At 48.9% G+C, this 21534-nt stretch overlaps 9 protein-coding genes across 9 annotated transcripts; 4 read left to right on the top strand and 5 right to left on the bottom strand.

Moving 5' to 3' along the window:
* The first annotated feature begins 4154 nt into the window (after positions 1-4154).
* On the top strand, positions 4155-6709 carry F4817DRAFT_172412 (uncharacterized protein). The gene is made up of 2 exons (XM_049298220.1): positions 4155-4611; positions 4675-6709. The coding sequence occupies exons 1-2, from the start codon at positions 4359-4361 to the stop codon at positions 6588-6590; spliced, it is 2169 nt and encodes a 722-aa protein (XP_049157371.1). The 5' UTR covers positions 4155-4358; the 3' UTR covers positions 6591-6709.
* A 575-nt stretch (positions 6710-7284) lies between these two features.
* Positions 7285-10472, top strand: F4817DRAFT_366578 (actin-like ATPase domain-containing protein; the record flags this gene model as incomplete). The annotated part of the gene is made up of 3 exons (XM_049306999.1): positions 7285-7406; positions 7477-9768; positions 9847-10472. 3 exons carry the CDS (start codon positions 7285-7287, stop codon positions 9902-9904), a joined length of 2472 nt encoding a protein of 823 aa, XP_049157372.1. The 3' UTR covers positions 9905-10472.
* Positions 10038-10467, top strand: F4817DRAFT_343281 (uncharacterized protein). The gene has a single exon (XM_049304005.1). It carries the CDS (start codon positions 10130-10132, stop codon positions 10361-10363), a length of 234 nt encoding a protein of 77 aa, XP_049157373.1. The 5' UTR covers positions 10038-10129; the 3' UTR covers positions 10364-10467.
* Positions 10473-10479: 7 nt separating the features above from the next.
* Positions 10480-12391, bottom strand: F4817DRAFT_343287 (NAD(P)-binding protein). The gene is made up of 4 exons (XM_049304006.1): positions 12324-12391; positions 11697-12257; positions 11471-11599; positions 10480-11288 (listed from the first exon to the last, which is right to left on the bottom strand). Exons 2-4 carry the CDS (start codon positions 11984-11986, stop codon positions 10574-10576), a joined length of 1134 nt encoding a protein of 377 aa, XP_049157374.1. The 5' UTR covers positions 11987-12257; positions 12324-12391; the 3' UTR covers positions 10480-10573.
* A 103-nt stretch (positions 12392-12494) lies between these two features.
* Positions 12495-14788, bottom strand: F4817DRAFT_343291 (T-complex protein 1). Its single transcript, XM_049304007.1, has 5 exons — positions 14551-14788; positions 14426-14477; positions 13711-14366; positions 12580-13655; positions 12495-12526 (listed from the first exon to the last, which is right to left on the bottom strand). The coding sequence occupies exons 1-4, from the start codon at positions 14602-14604 to the stop codon at positions 12813-12815; spliced, it is 1605 nt and encodes a 534-aa protein (XP_049157375.1). The 5' UTR covers positions 14605-14788; the 3' UTR covers positions 12495-12526; positions 12580-12812.
* Positions 14789-15085: 297 nt separating this feature from the next.
* Positions 15086-16830, top strand: F4817DRAFT_343292 (P-loop containing nucleoside triphosphate hydrolase protein). The gene is made up of 3 exons (XM_049304008.1): positions 15086-15220; positions 15274-15365; positions 15427-16830. The coding sequence occupies exons 1-3, from the start codon at positions 15218-15220 to the stop codon at positions 16649-16651; spliced, it is 1320 nt and encodes a 439-aa protein (XP_049157376.1). The 5' UTR covers positions 15086-15217; the 3' UTR covers positions 16652-16830.
* F4817DRAFT_343294 (uncharacterized protein) lies at positions 16831-18537 on the bottom strand. The gene is made up of 2 exons (XM_049304009.1): positions 18192-18537; positions 16831-18128 (listed from the first exon to the last, which is right to left on the bottom strand). Exons 1-2 carry the CDS (start codon positions 18281-18283, stop codon positions 17465-17467), a joined length of 756 nt encoding a protein of 251 aa, XP_049157377.1. The 5' UTR covers positions 18284-18537; the 3' UTR covers positions 16831-17464.
* Positions 18538-19805: 1268 nt separating this feature from the next.
* F4817DRAFT_317694 (uncharacterized protein) lies at positions 19806-20433 on the bottom strand (the record flags this gene model as incomplete). The annotated part of the gene is made up of 3 exons (XM_049300834.1): positions 19806-19896; positions 19957-20276; positions 20383-20433. The coding sequence occupies 3 exons, from the start codon at positions 20431-20433 to the stop codon at positions 19806-19808; spliced, it is 462 nt and encodes a 153-aa protein (XP_049157378.1).
* A 102-nt stretch (positions 20434-20535) lies between these two features.
* Positions 20536-21354, bottom strand: F4817DRAFT_172519 (alkaline-phosphatase-like protein). Its single transcript, XM_049298221.1, has 2 exons — positions 21136-21354; positions 20536-21078 (listed from the first exon to the last, which is right to left on the bottom strand). Exons 1-2 carry the CDS (start codon positions 21217-21219, stop codon positions 20638-20640), a joined length of 525 nt encoding a protein of 174 aa, XP_049157379.1. The 5' UTR covers positions 21220-21354; the 3' UTR covers positions 20536-20637.
* Between the last annotated feature and the right edge of the window lie 180 nt (positions 21355-21534).

The following is a 21534-nucleotide window of genomic DNA, read 5'->3' on the forward strand; positions in this document are numbered from 1 at the left end:
AACGACATTTTTTCTCTTTCTTCATTTTTCTCTTCTCGTTCTAATATTTTATCATTCTCGTTCTGACGGAAGGTGGGCAACATATAGAGGACTCGCACCAGTCCCACTCACCGCCAGGTGCAAATCAATCATCACATTTCGGCGTTTTATACACCTTGTCCAAATTGCTTGCTTCTTCGGGGAGAGGGAAGCGGGGGTTTATTTCACATTTCACGAATAATGTTATGCTGCTATCTATCATCTTGGTAAACGGGCGGGGATTGGTACATGAGTGGTTTATGGTTTTTTTTTTGGTATTTTTGAAGGAGAGGGAGAGGTGTGGGATGGGATGTACGGGGACGATGAGAGTTTTGAGGAAGACAGAATATGCAGATTGTACCGTATTGATAGACTGTTGAATGAAGATCCCAGATTAGACTGATTACCTAGCTATGTTGGTACTTGCCTTGGTTTGCTGTGTTGGCTGGTTTGAGTATCTTGGCTCATCTAAATTTTCTAAGTTGAATAGGACTCTAATGGTAATTCTAATTCTCAATGACATGTCTATAGAATATACGAATCATAAGTTAAATGACTAGTTACATGTACTTTCTTAGTATCCTTTTGTCCTTCATATAAACTGGTATAGTCACACTGCCGTCATTGGAAATAGTCGAGAATAGCTTCTACGGTTCTGTAACTACTAATGACTTTTGGTAGTTATCAGAGTTTCTATAGCTGAAATTCTATTGGGCAATCCTTTAAGCCCCCCCCCCCCCTTCTGCCCCTCTCGGCTACTCCGTTGTGTTCTGGCTATTAATCTAACTAGTCACCAAGCCTTGGTAATATCACCATCAAGCGGTGAGCAGCTTTGCTGAGTAACAACTACGCGGAAAGCCTTTAGATTGACATTGGTCTTGTGTTTTTCTTAAGACGATACTTTTACTCAAGTTTCTGGTTAATATGTAAATTACTCGCGGATTAATAAACCTGTTAATTTTACAAATATCCTTCAGTTACTATAGTTACCTAAGTTAGAACTTGCCTATCAAGCAAGTTTTTACTTTCAATCCCTATAGTTAATACATAGGTCTCACTACTTGCATCATACGTCATTGAAATTTAGTCGGCTTGTTCTATAGAAGGTCGGATATAGGGGTATTCAGGGGTTAAAGTAGAAGTAGCGGAGTCAACAAGTTGCCATGGATATGGGAGGGTTCGTGGAGTTTATTAATTTAGCCAAACCCCGGGAAATCAACGGTAATGCCGCGCGTCCTACATACCGGCTTTCCTTGGCCGTGCCACTCCGGGTCCCGCTTAGTCAGGTCCAGTCTTTCGTTCCGCAAACGCCGGTGTTCCCACACATGGGAAGTAAGTACCTAAGATGCCTAAATTAATGTTTAAGAGGTAGGTAGGGTCTAGAAGTTCGACAGCCTTGAGAAGTTTAAAATAAAAACACTAACTACCTAATGTAACATACTAAGTTAGGCGTGCAGCAGGGTGGGTAATGCAATGCTACTAGGAGTGGGCTAGCTCGCGAGCGCTACGCTTACTATAGCGTATTTTTGGGGGCTGCGGTGTAGTCGGGTATTTATTATTTGAACGCTTTGGTCGGCGATGGTACATAGTGTAGTGGTGCTGCACGAAGTCTTTCGGTGAAGCAGGGCGCAATGTGATACAGCAACTGTGTTTAGTTCGGAGGTTTAGCTCTAATAAACATAGGAAACTTTTCTTCGCCCGTTTGGAAGTTAAAAAAAAATATTTTCTTTACTATTTTCTTTACTATGTATTCTTTTCTCAGGTCTCGCCTCGCACCAATTTGGCGTCCGTTGAGCGTAGGCCGGGGTAGCCTTGTTTCAATTCGGAAAGAAGTTTTCCAACGGCTTGGGAAATCTGTAATGTAGGCAAGATATGTGGACCAAACAGATTTATGTACTTCGTACATCCATGTTATGTACATACCTATTACTTGCGTATGTGCTTATGGATATACATATGTACATACAGTAGCTGTACAGTATTTTGTACATGCGTACGAACTCGAACCTCGTATCACGCGAGTACATACTAATGGGTGCCGATGGGTCATCCTAGGACGAAGAGGCTACCTCGTAACAGGTGATGGAGGGCACATGATTGATCGTCATCGTAACAATATGTATACATAGAAGCTGCAGTCAGATGAGAACAACTCTTTTGAGTATATTTAACTTCAGCCTACTACCATAGTATGCAGTAGTTGAGTATGTAGTTTGATATCCGCGAATAAATTGCATTGGCGCAGCAATCTGCACGGGGAGGTCCTGGGAATTTTAGTATATTAAAATATATTGAAAGGATCTCTGTCCCGCTAACCCGAGAACGCCTATTTTACTTCGTATCATATGTACATGCAGTTACGGTAACTAAATTCCATACCAAAGTACATATTTAAACTATCTTCTCGAAGGATCAATATTGATAAGTTGCCGCGAGATCATCGCGGCTACTCGCCATCGCCCGTTTACGAGCCCATTGTCATCTCATAACTGGATTTGTCAACGTAGGGTTTCCACTACCGTCGCTACGTACTAGGGGTGAAAGAGAGATCAGTTCATGTCGTGCTCATGATCGGTGCAAGCTGCAATGCTGCAAGCGCCCATGTGTCAGTGGATTTGGGCGGGCTTGGCGGTGTCATTTTCATGCCAACGCCGCGGATGTACATGGCATCTCCACAGATGTATGAGGCGGTAGGGCAGCCCGACGTTTGATGAGCCAGCAAAGCCTACATGATGATACTGGTGTAATCGAAAACATTCCTCATGTATACTACCTAGTGTATGCACACACACACTTACATACTTAGGTCCACACATGTACGGAGACGTAAAAGTGCATGATTGGACTCAACCTAACTACATAGAATGAGAAAGACGGTTGAGGAAAAACAAAGCAATGAAGGACTTAATAGTGTGGAGAGTAGCATTTTTGGCCTTTTCCAAGCTTAAACAAGGTTTCCTTGTCGATCGACTCGAATTCCCGAGTCCCAACGATGAGAAGATCGATTAGAAATTATCGGATACGGTAAGGCCATCCTTAATTACATGTAGTTTTTTCTTTCATTTACTTGTAATGAGTCAAGAGATCGCATTATATTCAAAGCCTCAACTAAAATAAGTCGGTAGGTATACATAATAGATTAGGTACGCCCAAAGGCGTTTTAGTTGTTTCATTTAATATATGGCTTCCGAGATCCTTGAACCGTGTAAAGTGGAATACGATACATACTGTATTCTATTTTAACCACATGTACCTAACTCTGCAACATACGTATAGAGTTTCTGCAGCCACGTTTGTTCATATATATTAGACTTAACTGGATTATGTACCTAATCTAGTATTAGGTAGTATCTGTTAAACTTTACGTTTTGCTTTTGGCCCAAGTCTAAGTTGAGATCGTTTAAGCGCATCTGATATTCTGCACATTCCATATTCCATATTCCGTATATAGGTAATATCCGTATCATACGCCGGAATGCTTCATCTCCTCCCGCTTGGACTCTAGATTTAATACGCTTTGGAAACGACCGCTATGCACATACATACATACGTGCGTACTTAAATGAAATGCCAGTCCCGTTCTTGCTTGGTACCGAGGTAGCAGCAGTATCAAGTCCACAATATATATGCGGTAGGCAGGTACCTGAAATAATCTGTAGTTTTGTTCCTGAATTCATCAAAACCGAACCGGTAGTGCGGCAACTCTCCGTTTATTACTCCCCGTCCCCGCCATTGCAAACTACCCCAATACGGTAAAGTCTCTTCCTTACCCCTGGCTGTTTGGTGCTGCCGGCCGTGCCTGCGCTTCCCTGTCTAGCTTGTCTTGGTCTTGTCCTACCCTGCACAAATTGCGCCTACCTGACCTTACCTTGACCTTTAGCTCCACTAAACATGCATTTACTATGTACGCATGCATCCTAAGCCCGGCTTGAGGGTCGACTGCCCAGTCAAAACGTCACTTTTGTCTGCAGACCAACTTCACTCTAGCCCATCCCGCCAGCCCGCCAGCCCGGCCAGCCCGCCTACCGTATGTATCTAACAGAGAAAAGGAAACAGAACCATTGCCAACCTTTGCATGAGTTGTCGTCAGTTCTTCCTAGTCCCCTCTTCGTTAATCGTTAAGCGTTCCGACTCAAGCCTCTGGATCCCATATCCTCTCCCTGTTCAATGCCGCTGGCTCAGTGCCTGCCTGATGAGCAGATCCGACTTCTCCGTCCTTGATCTGACAACTTACTGTAGTTTTGTTTTCGACAAGAGGTTGCCTTTTCCTCCGAAGGGCGCAAACTCGTCTTTCCTTCGGAAGGTGACGATCCGTGTTTGTTAGTTGCAGCTAGCCATTGATGATGCAGCGAGTTTCCGCCCTCCTCCCGTGGGATCGCAATAGATCGAGCACACCGGTCATTGGTAACAGCAATGGCCATAACAAGACCGTTATCCGGAAGAATAGTGTCGACCTCGTCCGCGGCTGGGCCGACAAGATCCCTTCACCTGTAAACCGCCTTAGCACGTCGAGGCTAAGTAGGGATGTTTTCCTACCCGCGACTTTAGACAAGGAATGCGACAAGGCCGCCCGCATTCTTAAATCCTTCTGTAGTATGTTCTCACTGTTCGTATCCCGCAAGTAAGGGATATCCTGTAACTGACGCCTCTTAACAGGCGATGGCTTCTCAACCCCAGACGACCGACCGGGGACCCCGTCAACTTACTCGAGTACACAATCGTCGCATAAGTTTCTAAAGAAGATCCCTCCAAGAATATTACAAAATGCTGTAGGGCTCGCGGTTTTTACTTCGATGCGATCTGGAATATGGAGTTCTGGGTCCGGGTCAGGCGGTAGCGGCATTCTGATCGCGCGCAAAACGGATGGGACATGGTCTCCGCCATCTGGGTTAATGCTTCAGACAGCTAGTTTGCGCTTCGTTTTTGGCGTTGATATTTATGATTGCGTTCTCGTTATTAACAATTTTACGGTCCTCGAAGCATTTGCAAGGCCGCGGTTAACTCTTGGTACCGATGTCAGTCTAACCGCTGGCCCTCTGGTGGCCGTGGGCCTCCTTGAAAATGATGTCACATGGGCCGATCTGAGCGATAGGGCAATTGCATACGTGAAAGCGAAAGGACACAGTGCAGAGGTCAAGTTAGACGGAATAGTCGTAACTGAGCGGGCTGATGAAAATGAGAGGTTCTATGGGATGAAAATCAGTGTCGCGAAAATTTTGGCGGGGGATATCAACCAAAGTCTGCCCCAAACGCGGCCTCTTACCGAAGTGCTCAAGGCTGCCGAGGGAAGAACGGACTATGACACGGCCCTCGTTGAGCTGCTTTCCTCTGCGCCCGGAGATGCAACCATCGAATCTCCGAGTTCAGGAGCCTCGTCGACAACATTTGGAGCTCCTGATTTCGAGGATCCGGATCCTTTTGGTGTCATGGCTCTCGAGATGGCTGGTATGAGCATCCGTGAAGCCGGCACACGACTGAGACCCGATAGCAGCCAATTCGAATATAACCCTAGCCCGACGAGCCCTTTCTATCCCAAAGCTGGTCGCCAAAGTATGGATACCTATCTGTCACGGAGCAATAGGGGAAGCTATATGTCTAGCAGAACGATGGCTACTGAACGAAGCCAAATGACCGATGCCGGCACGCAAACCTGTAACTTCCCAACACCTCAGACGACCCCAAGCTCAAGTCAAAGCCAAAGCGAAGACGGAAACCAGCCACAGACAACCGAAGACATCCCGGCGGTGAAAGAGCCTGTTGAAGTTGACTATACTAAGATCGATATTAGTGCTCTGAGGAGCCTATCAAATTTCCCAGATCTGGACGACGAGCTAAGCACGACGATTATTAAGGAGGAAGATGAGCACGATTTAGAAGTTGAAGTTACCAAAGACACGAAGAGTACGGGTACAGGTACGGGTACGCATACCGAAAACATTGGCAGTAATGCAGCCGTTGAGTCATTACATGAGGGCAATAATAACAATAGCGACGAAGAAGAGGAAGAGAAAGTTGAAGAGGAAATTGAAGAGGAAGCTGAAGAGGAAGAGGAGGACGAATCCGACGTGGAAGACGAGGCTATTGTTTTCGAAGTTGCTACAGCCCAGGCGCCCGCTCGAGTAGCGATGGTAGCTTCTCGAGTTAACATTCCTGCAAGAGTGCCGCCTCCGCTTCCGCTCAGAAGTCCTGCCCGTACGTCTCGTACGAGAAGTCAGATGGGAGATGTCAATGGTTTAATGGGCAGTCCACTTAGACAGGAATTTGAACTTGAAGGCGAAATTGACGAAGCGACTACACCGAGGGCCAAAGAAGACCCTACCAAGCATGCAGCAGTAATGGACGAGGCACCGATAGCGAATGAGGCTAGCGATTCACACGAGGTTAAGCAAGATATCGAGAAAGCCGAGCACGTGGTCACTCCTACTCAAGAATCTGAGAGCATTAGCGGTCGCTCCTCTGCAATAGGAAATAGATCTTCTTACGGAGAGAAGACCATGACCAGGGCATCAACAGGCACGGAGGAGCAGACAAGCTTTAAGGCCACTCCTGACGTCTCTGTCACTGTTGCGTAAGCGTGGTAATGCTATGTTCACATTTTTCTTCAGTCACAACCATGGGAATTTTGGAGTTATTGGGAAAGCATAGGAACGATTACAGGAAGGATGAGATACCACTATGATCAAGGAATGATCGGGTTATAGGTATGAGGTTATCTTGCACGATACTCGATGCGCTGCGATCAACATTAGACAAGGCTCTCGAGGGCGAGGTGGGCGAGGTGGGCTACTCGAGCTGAATAATACCCTTGATATGTACTTTTATTGTTTAACATATTGTACCAATCTGCAATCATCAAGCAAACTGGGAAGAGGAATGGCACGGGTACGTGTAAGAGTCAAAGGAACAGGTGCTATGGGGATTACTATGGACAGGAATAGCGAATTATCTAGGCATATCATATATGTAAGGGAGTAACTTGACAGGCAGCCATTTTAGAAGCTAGCAGCGATAGGACCTAAGCTCTTGAAAGTTGCCTACACAATGCCTCCCTATGATAGCCCTATCGACGGCGACGGTGACTTGCCTGCTGTAGTGAATGTGTAGATGTGCCCGCAACCTATCGCCATTTGTAATTCGTACCTTTTTCTACTGCCCAGCAACAACAATTCGATGAGTTCATATTTTCTTCAAACTTGAAACTAAATTCCATTAGGATTGGACTTGGGCTTTTGATATGAAAGTAAGTCATCGTTGAATTGAATTCCAATGCAGCGAAGAAGACGTGCGCGCAAGGGCAAAGGCAGAGGCCGAGGCCGAGGTCGAAACCGATCCCTGGGCCAAGGCGCACTAGCCACAGCCTCGGGTCCTGCCGACGCCAACCGATTGCAGTGAGTTCCACTTCCGGGGTTACGGATCCATACATGTAGCATGGATAGCATGGATTAATGTTTCTTCCAGGTCCCAGCCCCAGCCACAGGCCGGACTTCCTCAGCCTCAGAATGGAAGCCGAACTCGACGCGTTGGTACGCGCGAGCTTGGAGCAATTCTTGAACCATTCTTAGATCATCCTACTCCGGTAGTCGACGAGGGTTCTAGCCTCAACAACGGTCAATCTAACAACCGTCTCTCCACTTCCACTTCCGTCCAAGACTTACATTCAGCAACATCCCGAAACAGAAACACTAGAGCATCGCACCGAACCTTCGTGCGCCAACAAAACCCTCCCACCAACAAGGCTTCCCGCAAGCTCCTCAATATGGCGAGCCAGCAGGGTAAGTGGCGCGAGGACCAAGTCCTCGTCGTCTGTCCCGGTAGTCAGACTACCATGGCCCAGCTCGGTTGCAATGAGCTTACTCCGCCTGCTCATCGCATTCCCACACGAATGTTCAAGGATCCCGAGTCTAACGAATATACTCCCTACCGCATTTACAAGCGCAAGAAGGCTGGCGCATCGGGAAGCGTAGACGGCGAGAAAGCTGAGGATCAATGGGAATATGTCGAGGATCGCGACAGCACTGAGGATGCAATCTACCCTTTGGAAGGTGGTCGCATTGTTAACATGCCGGCCTTCCTAGCATTTCTCGACCACGTACATGGTCTTCTCACTACCACATACCACAACACCCCGATCATGATGATGGCATCACCACAATGGACCCGACCTGATCTTGAAGCTATCGCGCGCTACGTATTTGAGAAGACTAAGACTCCTGCTCTATGCCTGCTGCACAGCGCGGTTGCGGCGCAATATGGCCTAAAGTGGCCGACTATGACTGTTGTCGACATTGGCTACGAGAAGGTCGATGTTACCTGCATCCACGAGTATCTCATCGTCAGCGAGAAGGGTTTGGGCTACCCTAACCCGGTACGAGAGATATCAGGTGGAGAGGTCTTCACACAGAAGTTGTTGTCGCTTCTGAAGGATAAAGGGTTTAACTACGAAATGGCCGAGCAACTCAAGAAGAGCCCTCTTTGCGAAGTCCTTCCCTACGCCACCGACTTGGATGAACTCATGGAGCTTCCTACGGACGATATCTCTCCGACCACAGGCCAGATTCCCGGCGGTGCCTCGTTTAGCGCAGAAGTCCCGAAGCCTGTAGAACCACCGAAACCTATAACTGCATTTGGGGGTGAGACTGAGAACGGAATTGCTGAGGGTAAGGAGATCGACGAAGGAGTTCTAGACGTGGCGAATATCGTTACTAGCGGTAACACGCGAGAATTCCTTGCTAAAAAGGAGAAGGAGAAGGCTGAAAAGGCGAAGTCGAAGAAGCTTGCTAAAGCCCAAGAAGCTGAGCTTGCCGCGGCGAAGCCAGTTCGCTTATCCAACTCTAAGCGAAAGACCAACGTGTTCCATTATGAGGAGTTAGTGCACGAGGATGTAAAGGTCCATGTCTCGACCGGGGCCCCTAAAGCAGAAGCTACCGCTGCCGCAAATGGTGATGCGCCCGTGCCCGCGCCCGCGCCCGCGGCCGATGTGCCCATGGCTGATGCTACGCCTAGCAATCCAGAGACGAAACCCGAGGCTAAGCCTGAGGGTACTAGCGATACTAATGTCGAGGTGGTAGAGTCTGCGGCTAACGCTACTAACACGGAGCGAAGAACAAAGCGAGTGCGACGAGATATTGAGGTTGGTCTGGAGCGATTCCTTTTCGCAGACCGTCACGAGATCAACCGAATCACCGATACTATCTATCGCGCGATTCAGAGCATTGACGAGCCCTACAAGCGACCAGGCTGCTGGGACAATATTGTGTTCGTCGGCAATGGCAGCCGCCTACGAGGTCTCAAGGAGAATATCCTTCAGACGCTTACTGCCCGTCATCTAATCTCACCCAGCACTGCGACCATCTTCACCTCGGAGTTGCCCTCCAACATGGCAACACCAAGTGGAACCGGCTCTCAGACACCCACCGGCTCTTTCACAGGCCAACTTCCCACGACCAGCTCGGTAAACCCTCTCCTGCAAGCCGCTACTACGGCTTCATTGGGTGTGCCCGGCACGGTACAGGCTCCCGGCTCGACTTCCGGCGACGTTAGCTACGGTCACCACTCTCACGCCCAGACGCCCACGAGCATCAAGATGGCCCCGCTGCCCTCCTACCTGGCCGAGTGGACCAAGAACGGCTTCGAGGAGGCCATGTTCCTCGGCTCCCTCATCGCCGCCCGTCTGGCGTATTGCATCCATAACTTGGACGCCCAGACACTGGAGGCGCAGCGCACGATGAGTCTTAATCGTGTTGATTACAAGTAAGTTCTTCCCTTTTCTTCCTTTGCTACCTAGATAGACACTAGACCAGTAGGACATCAAAACTAACGGTGTAACAGCGAGCACGGCCCTAAGCTCATCCATGTACACTCGATGCTCGGTAACGATACTTCATGAATAAAGGGCGGAGCGTTGCTACCTAATTGACAATAATATTAACTACCGTTCTTCTCTTCTGCTTGTCCTCTTTGGTCATATCGCGGGTTTCCTTTGCGGAGTTTCAGGGTCACGAAAGACAAAAAGTTTCCTACGGGCGGGGGGGCGGTTGCACTTTTATGTAGTTTAGGGCTTAAGGCGCCTGAGGCGGTTGTTTACCTATGCACCCAGCGTGATGGTTGATATATGTATTATCACCTTTTCTCCTTTTTTTTTTTTTTTTTTTTTTTTTTTTGGCGAGTCCGGATTCCGATGCAGAGGCTTTATCGTCCTTGCTGTCACGGTTTTGGAGAGGGATACCCGGAAGCAGGCTGCAAGCCGGAGCTGGCTTGCTTCGGCGGTTGGTTTCCTTGGCATTTTGCGGTTTGGTTTTTTGCTAGCTTGGTGAATATTGTAGTTAGTTACGTCGTACTGTTGTAAATAGCTAGCTCGGGCGATAGTTGCGGGAGAAGACGTCTAACTAATGACTATACCATAGTTGCGAATAAAACACACAAGATCTAGTCAAGGCAGACTTATTCACAGGTACCTACTCATAGTTTTCACGAGAGTAAATTGGCTTACTATAAAGCTACATGCGAAAGACTAGGTATCTCCTTCAACCCATCATATCCATCCGTCCCCTCCTCTTTATTTCGAAGGATCCAACAACAACTTCCCCGTACTCTTCCGGCCCTCGAGATCACCATGAGCACGCGCAACCTCGCTCAGGGGGTACACCTCATGGATATGCACGTTAATCTTCCCCCCAGTAATAAAGCCGAATAGCTCATTGGTGTAGTACTCGAGCTCCTCCCTCGTAGCCACATAGTTAAACAGCGTCGGCCTTAACAAGCGCGCGTTCTTGGCGCTCAGCCGGGCAATCGTCAACGGCGGCACGGGGCCCGACGCATTGCCGAAGGAAACCAGCGTGCCCTTGCGCGCGACAACTTCCAAGCTTAGATCGAACGTCGACTTTCCCACGCCGTCGAACACGGCGATGACGCCCTTGCCGCCGGTGAGCTCGGATACCTTTTGCTTCACGTCCTCGTGGCTGTAGTTAATCACGTGTGTAGCGCCGGCTTTGAGCGCCAGGTCGACCTTTTCGGGCGTGGAGGCCGTGCCGATGGTGTTGGCGCCGATGGCTTTGAGCAGTTGCACTAGCCAGAGGCCGGTGCCGCCGGCGGCGGCATGGACGAGGACCCAGTCCCCTTTTTCGACGCGGTGGGCTTCGCGTACCAGGGTCAAGGCTGTTAGGCCCTGGAGCAGGGCGGCGGCGGCGATCTTGGGCGCTACGCCGGCGGGGATTTTGATGGCTTTGGAGGCGTCGACTGCGGTGTACTCTGCGTAGGCGCTTTCGCCGAGCCTGGGGGGGGTGCGGACGGGTGTTAGTTAATATCCAACAGGAGAGGATATGACTAACTACATAGTGTATGTGTGGTGGTGGTGGTGGTGGTGGTGGTATGAATAGGGGCTCAGGGGGCGGGGTTATCACATGTCGCAATGCGGGGTCTGGATCAGGACATGGACATGGAAGATCGAACGTACCAGACAACTCTGTCGCCCTCCTTCAACCCGTACAGGTCCCCGCCGCCCGTCTTAACGACGGTGCCTTCTGCCTCGCGGCCGAGGATGTACGGGAACCGCGGTGCTGGGTATAGGCCTGAGCGGAAGTACCTGCGTCATTGGTTAGTATCGGAGTATATATATATATATAGATATATATATAGATATAGACTGTCAATGAGAGGAACGAGAAGAAGATAATGCTTACGTGTCGATGAAGTTGACACCCAAGTAGTCGTTCTTAACCAAGATCTGGCCGTCGACGACAGCAGGGACGGGGATATCAGTCTTATACTGAAGGACCTCAGGGCCTCCCGTCTTGTCGATAATGACAGCCTTCTGGGTGGTAGGGATAGACGCCATGTTGCGGATATGTATGATCAAGGGATTATTCCGAATACTCTGTAAACGCGAAGGAATGATTGCTGCTTGCGGTGCTACAGCTCTCCTGCCAGAGCTACAAGCCAGTAAGCGGGCGGACGCGGTTCTTATAGACATTCACAGGGGACTCTTTTCGTCGAAGGGTGGTCCTTCTCCGGCTCCGGGACTCGGCCGAGTGACGATATATATATATATAGGTATATATATGTACCTATAGGGTAGGTACCTATCTTTGCAAACGGGAAACAGGGTTAGATAGAAAAGGAAAAAAAAGGAACTTACACGGGATTGGAATCATTGGATTGACCAGGGACAGCCTTAGTAAACGTTACGAAAGAGCTCTGGCTCCAAGGCTCCTGCCCCGACATGAATTACTAATGATACCTACCTAATGTATTAATTATTAGCCTTTAGCCTTGTACTCCAAAGACTTCCTAAGGTACATAGAACTAACGGCTGAAACGATGTTACATCCAACCTAATGCTATTCCGGTGCACAAATTCGACTTAGCTAACTATCGCGGAAATGACGCCATTGAAGCCGAACCCCCTCCTGCCCCGCAGTTGCTCTTTCCCGGGCTTTAAACCCGTGATAACTAAAGCCCCAAGCCCCAAGCCCCGACCCCGTTCATCCCACCGATCTGTTAATCGGGAAAGGTGAGAAAGCGACTATAAATCCGAGGCCGACTGACTAATCGGATCCCCCTTAGCTCCAACTGCCTATACTTCTATAGGTAGATTATATAAATCGCAATGTGACGACATCGTAGCAAGCTTGCATCACTTTGCTTGCATCACTTTGATATTACTATAATTCCCTAGTCCGCCTATTTACCTACGGTCTTAGAAGGTTAAGGGGAATTTATACCCCTGATTATGTCATCTCATCACGTCTCATTTCATTGCTATCATGTACATTTCATTTTAGCTGTCCTAGACCACACTACCTCGTCAATGCGATGTCGTCGATTCTAAGAATCATCTTCACCGTCTCGGCCGCCAACTCGATAGCACTCGTGCTCACCAACAGCGGTTGCAGTACGTTCTCCTTGGCAATGTTCGCGTTGACACCGCCGCTCTTGATGCTCACACCTGCATTCTTCTCTCCCATCTCGTGTCTATGTCGTAGATCCGTAACCACCTTAATGCTGTTTAAGCCGGCATTTTCTGCCAGCGTTGTGGGTATCACTTCCAAAGCATCCGCAAAGGCTTTCCAGCAGATAGCCTCCGTGCCGGTAAGGGAGCGTGCTTGCTTGGAGAGCTGAGCTGCGATTTCAATTTCAGGCGCACCACCACCAGCAATAAGAGCCTTCTTCTTAACCAGGCAGCGGATAACGCAAAGCGCGTCATGGAGCGAACGCTCGGCTTCGTCCAGAATTAAGTTGTTAGCGCCACGGCAGACTATAGACACCGTCTTTCCCGCCGATTTCGTGCCTGTGATTTTGACCATCCGTGCACCGTTAGACTGAGCCTCTTCGACAAGGTCGGCTGTTCCAAGCTTGTCCTCGGTGAAGGAATCGATATCTGCAATGGGCTTGCAGCCGGTAGACTTGCAGATAAACTCAACCTCATCTCTCTCGATATCCTTGACCGCCAGAATGTTAAGCTTGGCAAGGAAGTGCAGAGAAAGGTCGTTGACAGCATCACGCAGGATAGACTTTTGAATTAAAAGCACATTGCACTTGGCCTTCTTGATCTTCTTGACAAGGTTAAGGAGGTAAAGACGCTCCTCCTTGACGATCTTGTCCATTTGGCGGTAATCATTTACCTGGATGGTGTTTTCCATCTATACACGTAATTAGAAAATTGTAGACGGGAGACTTTTATCCATTTTGACTTACATCTGGCTTGGGAGGGCTTAGTTGGAACTGGATCAAGCCGATCTTGGCTTTCTCCATCCTCACCGGGCCGCCTGCTGCTTTGATGACCGGCTGATTTAGGACCACTCCATCCACCAGCTCGCTGTCTTCTATCGTGCCTCCCACCTTCTTGATGATTCGGATGTTCTTCAGGTCTACATTGTCCGCTGACTTGATATCGATGGTTTTTGTGACCGCGTTGACCGCCATAGGGCCGAGCAAGCCTGAGTATTGGGAGACAATCTTAGAAGAGAGAGATGTGTTCGCTGCTTGCAGAAGGGTGGCGTTGTCGGCTAGGGAGACAGGTTGTGACATGTCGTGGAGGATCTGAACCGCCGCTACCGCCGCTCTTTGGAAAGACTCGGAAATAACTGAAGGATGGATGCCCTTGGATAATAATCTATCTGCCGCACCGAGTAGGGCACCACATATAACTACCACCGATGTCGTACCGTCTCCTGCCTCGACATCTTGTGCTGCTGAGAGGTTGACAAGCATCTTAGCTGTGGGATGCATGACAGACATGCTCTTCAGCATAGTGTTTCCATCGTTTGTGATTATGGTTTCGCCCTTCCCACTCCTGATCATCTTGTCCATTCCTCGAGGCCCTAAGGAGGTTCTGATGGCATCGGCAACGGCTGTTGGGCTTTAGTAAGTATAGTAAGTATACCGGGAGGATTTATAGAGATATGCATACCTCTGGCAGCAACGATGTTTGCAGACCGCACGGCGATGGGCTTTTCCTTATCCTATTACATTTTAGTTATATAAGAACCTCTGGTCCTAAGACCGTAAGTTGGGTTGAAGAAATAGAGATCATACCCTGAAAGTAGCGTTGGAATGTGCGCCAATGGCGGATTGCGTTGCGGTAGCCATGGCGATCCAGTTGTTCAGTATTTAATAAACAGAGGTTTTCCTAGTAACTATTAAAAACCTTGAACTTCGATAGAGATAGGATGCCAGAACTTTGTCGTAGGGTACACCGAAATATTAGGCTACGATTTACGAAAGAGGTGGGTTTATGAGAGACGTGATAAAAGCTCCCCGCCTAGGCTGTGATATTTTTTTGGTACGGATTACTTCGTACTTCGTACATGTGCTTAATACAAATAAAATGCTCCCGGGGTAGCTGCGAGGCTACTTACCCACTAACCCACTAACCAGATATGGCATAAATTTTGGTACGTACCTCTATTATCTAGAAGCTGCAAGTCTCTAACGTTAGGCAATGAAGGAGCTTATGCAACCACATTTGTCCATCATCAGTCAGTGACGGGACCTCGCGAACTTCCAGTTTGCCTTACTTTCATAATATTCATTTCCATCAACCATTTATTTATCCGCCCACCCAACGAACAATACACAATACACAATACACAATACACAATTCTCAAATAACCACCGTCCTCACCTCCTCCCACCAATCCTCTCTTTTCTCTAATAATAATAACATCAGCGAGCTTCTTGATTTTAGAAGCTCTCTAACAAAATGGTACGGCGATTTCTACGTTTATAATCACAGGCCTCTAGCTAACGGTACTTTAGCCTTCTGCCACCGGATCAAGTTGGGAGAAGTACAGGAAGAACTTCGCCGACGATGAGATAGAAGAGAAGAAGATCACGCCCTTATCAGACGAGTACGTTCCAGCCCAATTTCCCTTTCTTTTCACCTTACGCCGAATCTAACCTCGCATCTAGAGATATCCAAGTCCTCAAGACATACGGAGCAGCGCCCTATGCCACGGCCCTCAAAAACCTCGAGAAGCAGATTAAGGAGAAACAACAAGCCGTGGACGAGAAGATCGGAGTCAAGGAGTCCGATACAGGCCTCGCGCCGCCACACCTGTGGGATGTCGCCGCCGACCGTCAGCGTATGTCAGAAGAACAACCGCTTCAGGTAGCGCGGTGTACCAAGATCATTGCCGACGAGAAGGACGAGACCAAGAGCAAGTACGTGATCAACGTAAAACAAATCGCCAAGTTCGTCGTCCAGCTCGGTGAGCGTGTATCCCCCACCGATATCGAGGAAGGCATGCGCGTCGGCGTCGACAGAAATAAATACCAGATCCTGTTACCACTTCCCCCTAAGATCGATGCCAGCGTTACTATGATGACGGTTGAGGAGAAACCCGATGTTACCTACGGCGATGTCGGTGGCTGCAAAGAGCAGGTCGAGAAACTGCGGGAGGTCGTTGAGATGCCGCTGCTGTCGCCCGAACGATTCGTTAACTTAGGTATCGATCCCCCCAAAGGTGCTCTGCTATACGGCCCCCCCGGTACCGGAAAGACTCTATGCGCCCGAGCCGTCGCAAACAGAACAGACGCCACGTTCATCCGAGTCATCGGTAGTGAGTTAGTGCAGAAGTACGTTGGTGAGGGAGCCAGGATGGTGCGAGAGCTATTCGAGATGGCCCGGACGAAGAAAGCTTGCATCATCTTCTTCGACGAAATCGACGCTGTGGGCGGTGCTCGATTCGACGACGGAGCCGGTGGAGACAACGAGGTACAGCGAACTATGCTGGAGCTTATCACACAACTAGACGGCTTCGACGCTCGCGGCAACATCAAGGTCATGTTTGCCACCAACAGACCCTCGACTCTAGATCCCGCGCTCATGCGGCCCGGCCGAATCGATCGAAAGATCGAGTTCTCGCTGCCGGACCTCGAGGGCCGCGCCAACATTCTGCGTATCCACGCCAAGAGCATGTCCGTCGAGCGGGATATCCGATGGGAACTAATCTCCCGTCTGTGCCCTAACGCCACGGGTGCCGAGCTCCGCAGCGTGTGCACCGAGGCGGGCATGTTCGCTATCCGCGCGAGGAGAAAGGTTGCGTCCGAGAAGGACTTCCTGAGCGCCGTCGATAAGGTCATCAAGGGCAACCTCAAGTTCAACTCGACCGCCACCTACATGCAATACAACTAGACGTACCCCTAGGGAGGAAAACGGGAGGAAAACGGGAGGAAGGAAGCGAGATGTGTTGTTTGTATGAATAGTAGTTAGATAATGAACTACGGCCAACTAGCCAGCCAGTTAGGCCGGAATTCCATGTAGACTCAGCGGTAACTCCCAGCATAGGTAATACAGCCAGCTTCGCCCATGTTATGTGCTATGCGTTATGCGTTATGCGTTATGTTACTTATACATAAATCGTGTTGTCGTCATCAAAGTCGTCTTGTTTCGTGCGTGTCTACTAGTTACATGATGTGCGGGCGCCGATACAAACAGCCTTACCCCGTCCCGTCCCGTCCCATTCCGTTTCGTCCCGCCTAGTTGGCCGTGCTACTTGACCAGCTTCCTAGGCTAGGCACTAAGTTATTATAAGTTACAGTAGGTAGGTAGCTAAGGTACCAAACCCCAAGCATGCTATGTACGCTCTTCTCTTTCTCTTCCAAGACAAGTTAATAGACGCACCCGCGGCTTGCGGGATATGAATGGTATCTTGCGAAGTCATATGCTAAAATACGATGCGATGCGATGTTCCCGTAGCGCCGTGACCATGCTTCAAGTTTCCGCGAGCCCTCCCGATAGGGCTCTCCCCAGTGCCGTCCCGCCCGGTACCGAACTATATTATTTCCCTCCTTCCAAGCTCGCACGGATATCGTACCTGGTGTCCGGCGTTGGGGCGGTGGTTTCGTCTGAATAGTGAGTAATTAATTAATGTTGCTCCTGGTCCTGGTCTTGGTCTTGGTCTTGGTCTTGGTCTTGGTCTTGGTCTTGCTCGTCCGTCGAGGCACCCTACGCCCCCTCCATGCCGGCCAAGCACCCCAAACACACAACGTCGCCCTCGGGTCCGCGCTCCACGCAGCACCGGCTACAGATCAGCTCCCGATGGCCGCGGCCGATCCAGCTCGAGTCAGGCCCGGTACCGCCTCCCTTTCTTTGCTTCTGGTTCGCCTCGGGGGAGGACTCGGGGGTGATGTCGTCTACATCCTGCATGGTGAACGACGCAGATAAGCTGTCGTCATCTTCTTCTTCTGAGGATGCGAGCCAGCCCCGGCACGCGCGTAGGCACACGAAGCAGGACCGCTGTCCGCAGCCGAAGCAGTCGGCGAAGGAGTCCAGGTCGGATTTCTTGGTGGGTTTCCGGTGGCAGATGTGGCAGGGGCTTAAGAGGGATTGCGAGTTTGATGGCCCTGTTCTGAGACTTGTGCCTAGTTTGGTGTGCTGTGGCGATGGTGTAGGCGCCGGGGACTCGGGGTGCGCATGGCAGTAGGAGTTATGCGAATGTAGATGCCCATCGTTGTCGTTAACAAGCCGGAATCTCTTGTTCACAGGTAGAGGTATCATCTTCCGAGGCATATTCAGCAGGGAAGCAGCACCTCGGGCCGATGTGGGGAATATGAAGCGTTCATTATTGTTGATGGCGGATAGAAGATTCGTCGACTCGTGTTGGGATGTTCTGGTACGGGACTCGCAGTTAGCGGACAAGGACTTGACGAGAGAGATTTGCGGGTCGTCGTACAATTGCACCTGTACCTGGTTGGGGTCGTCATCATGCCTCCTCTTCTTACTCGGGGAGAGCATGGGTAATTCGAAGGGCGTTACGGATGGCATCTGCAGGCTGTGTGGAGCACACAAGACCCTGGGGGAGGAGATGCAGGTTTTCTACGTCGACGGGTTTCGCTTGGGCCGGGGGGGAAGAATGGAGAGTCCAGAGGCGAATATAGACGAAGATAAAGAGATTTGGGTGGGTGGGAGCTGAGACGAGATGGAAGAGAGGAGGTATTGCATGTTGGCTTAGACAAGTTGTTTATTAGGGTGATGGATGTGAGGGTGATACGGATTATGGCGGATTATGGCGGATTATCCGCTCGGATCAACCAACTTTCAGGGGTCCTCTAGGGCTGCCCTGAATACGGTATGCCTGAATTTCAATTCCCATTAGCGGGTTTAGCTCGGTGCTTCGATGAGGTAACATTGGATTGGACGAAAAGGTAAAGACAAACGTCCATTAAGCTTACCTCATTGGGTAGTTAGTTAATCATTAAACAATACATGTACGTACCTGTCATCTCCAACCTATACAGTACGTACACCGTACATTTAACAGACTTACCTATTCAGGTAACTTTGGCCGAGGACGTTTGTCTTTATTTGTCTTTACCAAGGCAACATCAGGGCAACCTCTCTCCGGTGGAACACGTGTAAATACAAGTAAACCCAAGACAACTCGTTCCTTGCCAAAGATACCAGTTATGAATCTTAAGATGGGAATACATTTATTTAGTTAATCGGACGTACCAATTACTACAGGCTCTTTCTCCCCTTCCCAATCCCCGCAATGCAAGGGACGTCATCGCAACATTGGCTGATACAACCTTACAAGCCACGTAAAAGTCCCCTCTTAACCAAAGTCCCACGGTATTAGGATATAGAGCATGATCATGTCTGGTCTAAAGTTATCTTTAAGCGTCTCCCGCGCTTCTTAAGCTTTTATATATGTAAATATGACTAACGTGGTAGCATAAAATTCGATACCGGATAATACTTGCAATGGTTATCAATGATATGCACAATGTGTTTGACGGAATGAATCGGATTACCCCTCTTAGATAAGAGCTCCCTGTTGGCAAACTTACAGATGATATAAATATATTTGAAGAGCTCGACAAATAACCTATAGCTACTTGTTACGGGGAATATAAGATATAGACCTCACATAAATACAGGTGCTATGGAACAACCCGAGCAGCCTAATCCCCAGTAAGTTATTCCTTAACTTGAAGTGACTAAAAAGGATTCTTAATCAAGTGAGGCCTGCGTAGGCCGTGGATAATAAGTATAAGTATATTTTGGCCTAACTCGTCACATCTCAACCAAGTAGGAGAGGTCCAACTAAGAGTAAGGGGCCAGTCCAATGTGCTGAAATCTTGGTGATATTTACATTCTCAGACATGTACAAGAGACCTATTGATATCGTAGGTAATACATCATACCACCCTTGAACACACTATAACACCAACTACCAAAAACATCGAGTAAGCGAACACAATGGCGGAAAGGAAATTTCCCAAATGGCAATAAGCCCATTCTCTCGTTTTTATCCGAGACCGACCTATACTCGTGAGAGATCCATCTACTCCTTGCCCCAGTATCCTTTTAGAAGGCTGTGAAACTTTTCCTGTATGAAAGCCAGACTCTGGCGTATGGTTGACACATATGGAGTACTGCTTGATTAATGAGTCAGTTGGCTTGAGCTCCAATACTCTCTAGGTATGTGTACATACTGATCAGTGTCCACTTCCACTCTCATTTTCTCCGCTTTCCTTTGCTTCAACGCCTCCTGATACATAGTGTACGAATCGAACATTACAGTCTCTTGGAAGTACGTCTCGTAACGATGAAGCATCTCTTCCAGCTTCTCCGGGTGGCTTTCTGCTAGGTCATGGACTTCGTCAAGGTCCTTAGATAAGTCGTAGAGCTCCCATTTGCCAGGACCTTTAGGAGGAGGGAGGAATAGTGCTTTCCATTCTCCCACTCTAACTGCCGCTATTCCAAGCTGCTCCCAGCCAACAATGTCCGTGTCATTGTATATCTGAATAGCCAGCTAAGATAGGCAAGGCTTCCAACAGTTGTCCTTCGGCCCCGTTGTCGGACATGAAGACAACAAATGTGTTATCAAGCTCACCTGTCTCTTCTAGATAAGTACGCACGCGGCCGATGTTCATATCGATAAGATCAACCATTGCCGCATAAACCTCCATGGTTCGGGATGATTCTCTCTTCTCTGCGTCTGATAGCTCCTCTCAAGGCTTGGTATTTAACATATGCATGGGAGCTGGCTCAACATCAGGGGGCACGAGCGCCTTTTCGATTAAGCTGCGGAGTCTGCGATCCCGTAACGCGATAGGTCCATCATCGTATTTGCCATGGTACTTTTTGATGATTTCTTGCGGTGCCTGTAGTGGTCAGTGAGGGGCTGTAAACGGGAGATAGCCAAAGAAGGGCTGAGATCTCTCTTCCGTTGTCCGTTCCTTTAAGAAGTCTAAGAAGTAGTCCGTAAATGTGTTAGAAGAGTAAAAGTCCTTAGGTAGATCTGTGCTCCCGTTGATGAACTCTGAATGTTTCATCCATATACCATCACCCTTGAAGATAGCCGACGGCTTTTCCTTAAGGTCATATAGCTGTGGCTCGTGGTTGAAGTGGTTTCCAGCCCCAGGAAGGGTAGAAAGTACTTTGGTAAATGCTCTCGCGTGCGGACCAAGTTCCCTCTTCAGGCCTAGATGCCACTTCCCACTCATGAGTGTAAAGTATCCCGCATCTTGAAGGATCTCCCCTAAAGCAGCTACACGATAGTTCAAATATCCTTCATAACCAGGCTTGTCTTTAAAGATGCCCAGAGCCTTTTTCTAAACGAAAGATATTAGACAGATGGTGTAACAACTCTTACTAGAATTAGAACTTACTATTTTCTCCGCCATTACACCCAACCCGGCGATATTCGAGTCTGTGCCAGACAGAAGCATAGCTCTCGTAGGAGAAGAGAACATGATGCAGCTGTGTGGAAACCGGTCATACGGATTCCCTCGTTAGCTAGCTGTTGTAGATTAGGGGTGTCGATCTCGCCCCCATAAGGAGACGTATCGCTGAACCCTAAGTCGTCAGCGACGATTATCAGAAAATTAGGCTTCTTTTCAGCCATTGTCGATCGGAGATAGTGATCATATATTAATGCTGAAAGCACGGAAAATACGATAACTAGCAGCCAACGTCTCGAGGCGCCTTGCCCCAGAAGAAGCCACATATTTCCTTGGTTGGTTTCATGCGTGGCATTTCCGTGGTTCCGGCAAAACTGATAGAGATCT

This window comes from Daldinia loculata (assembly GCF_022478755.1).
Source record: "Daldinia loculata strain CBS 113971 unplaced genomic scaffold F4817scaffold_38, whole genome shotgun sequence".
Classification (NCBI taxonomy): Eukaryota; Fungi; Ascomycota; class Sordariomycetes; order Xylariales; family Hypoxylaceae; genus Daldinia; species Daldinia loculata.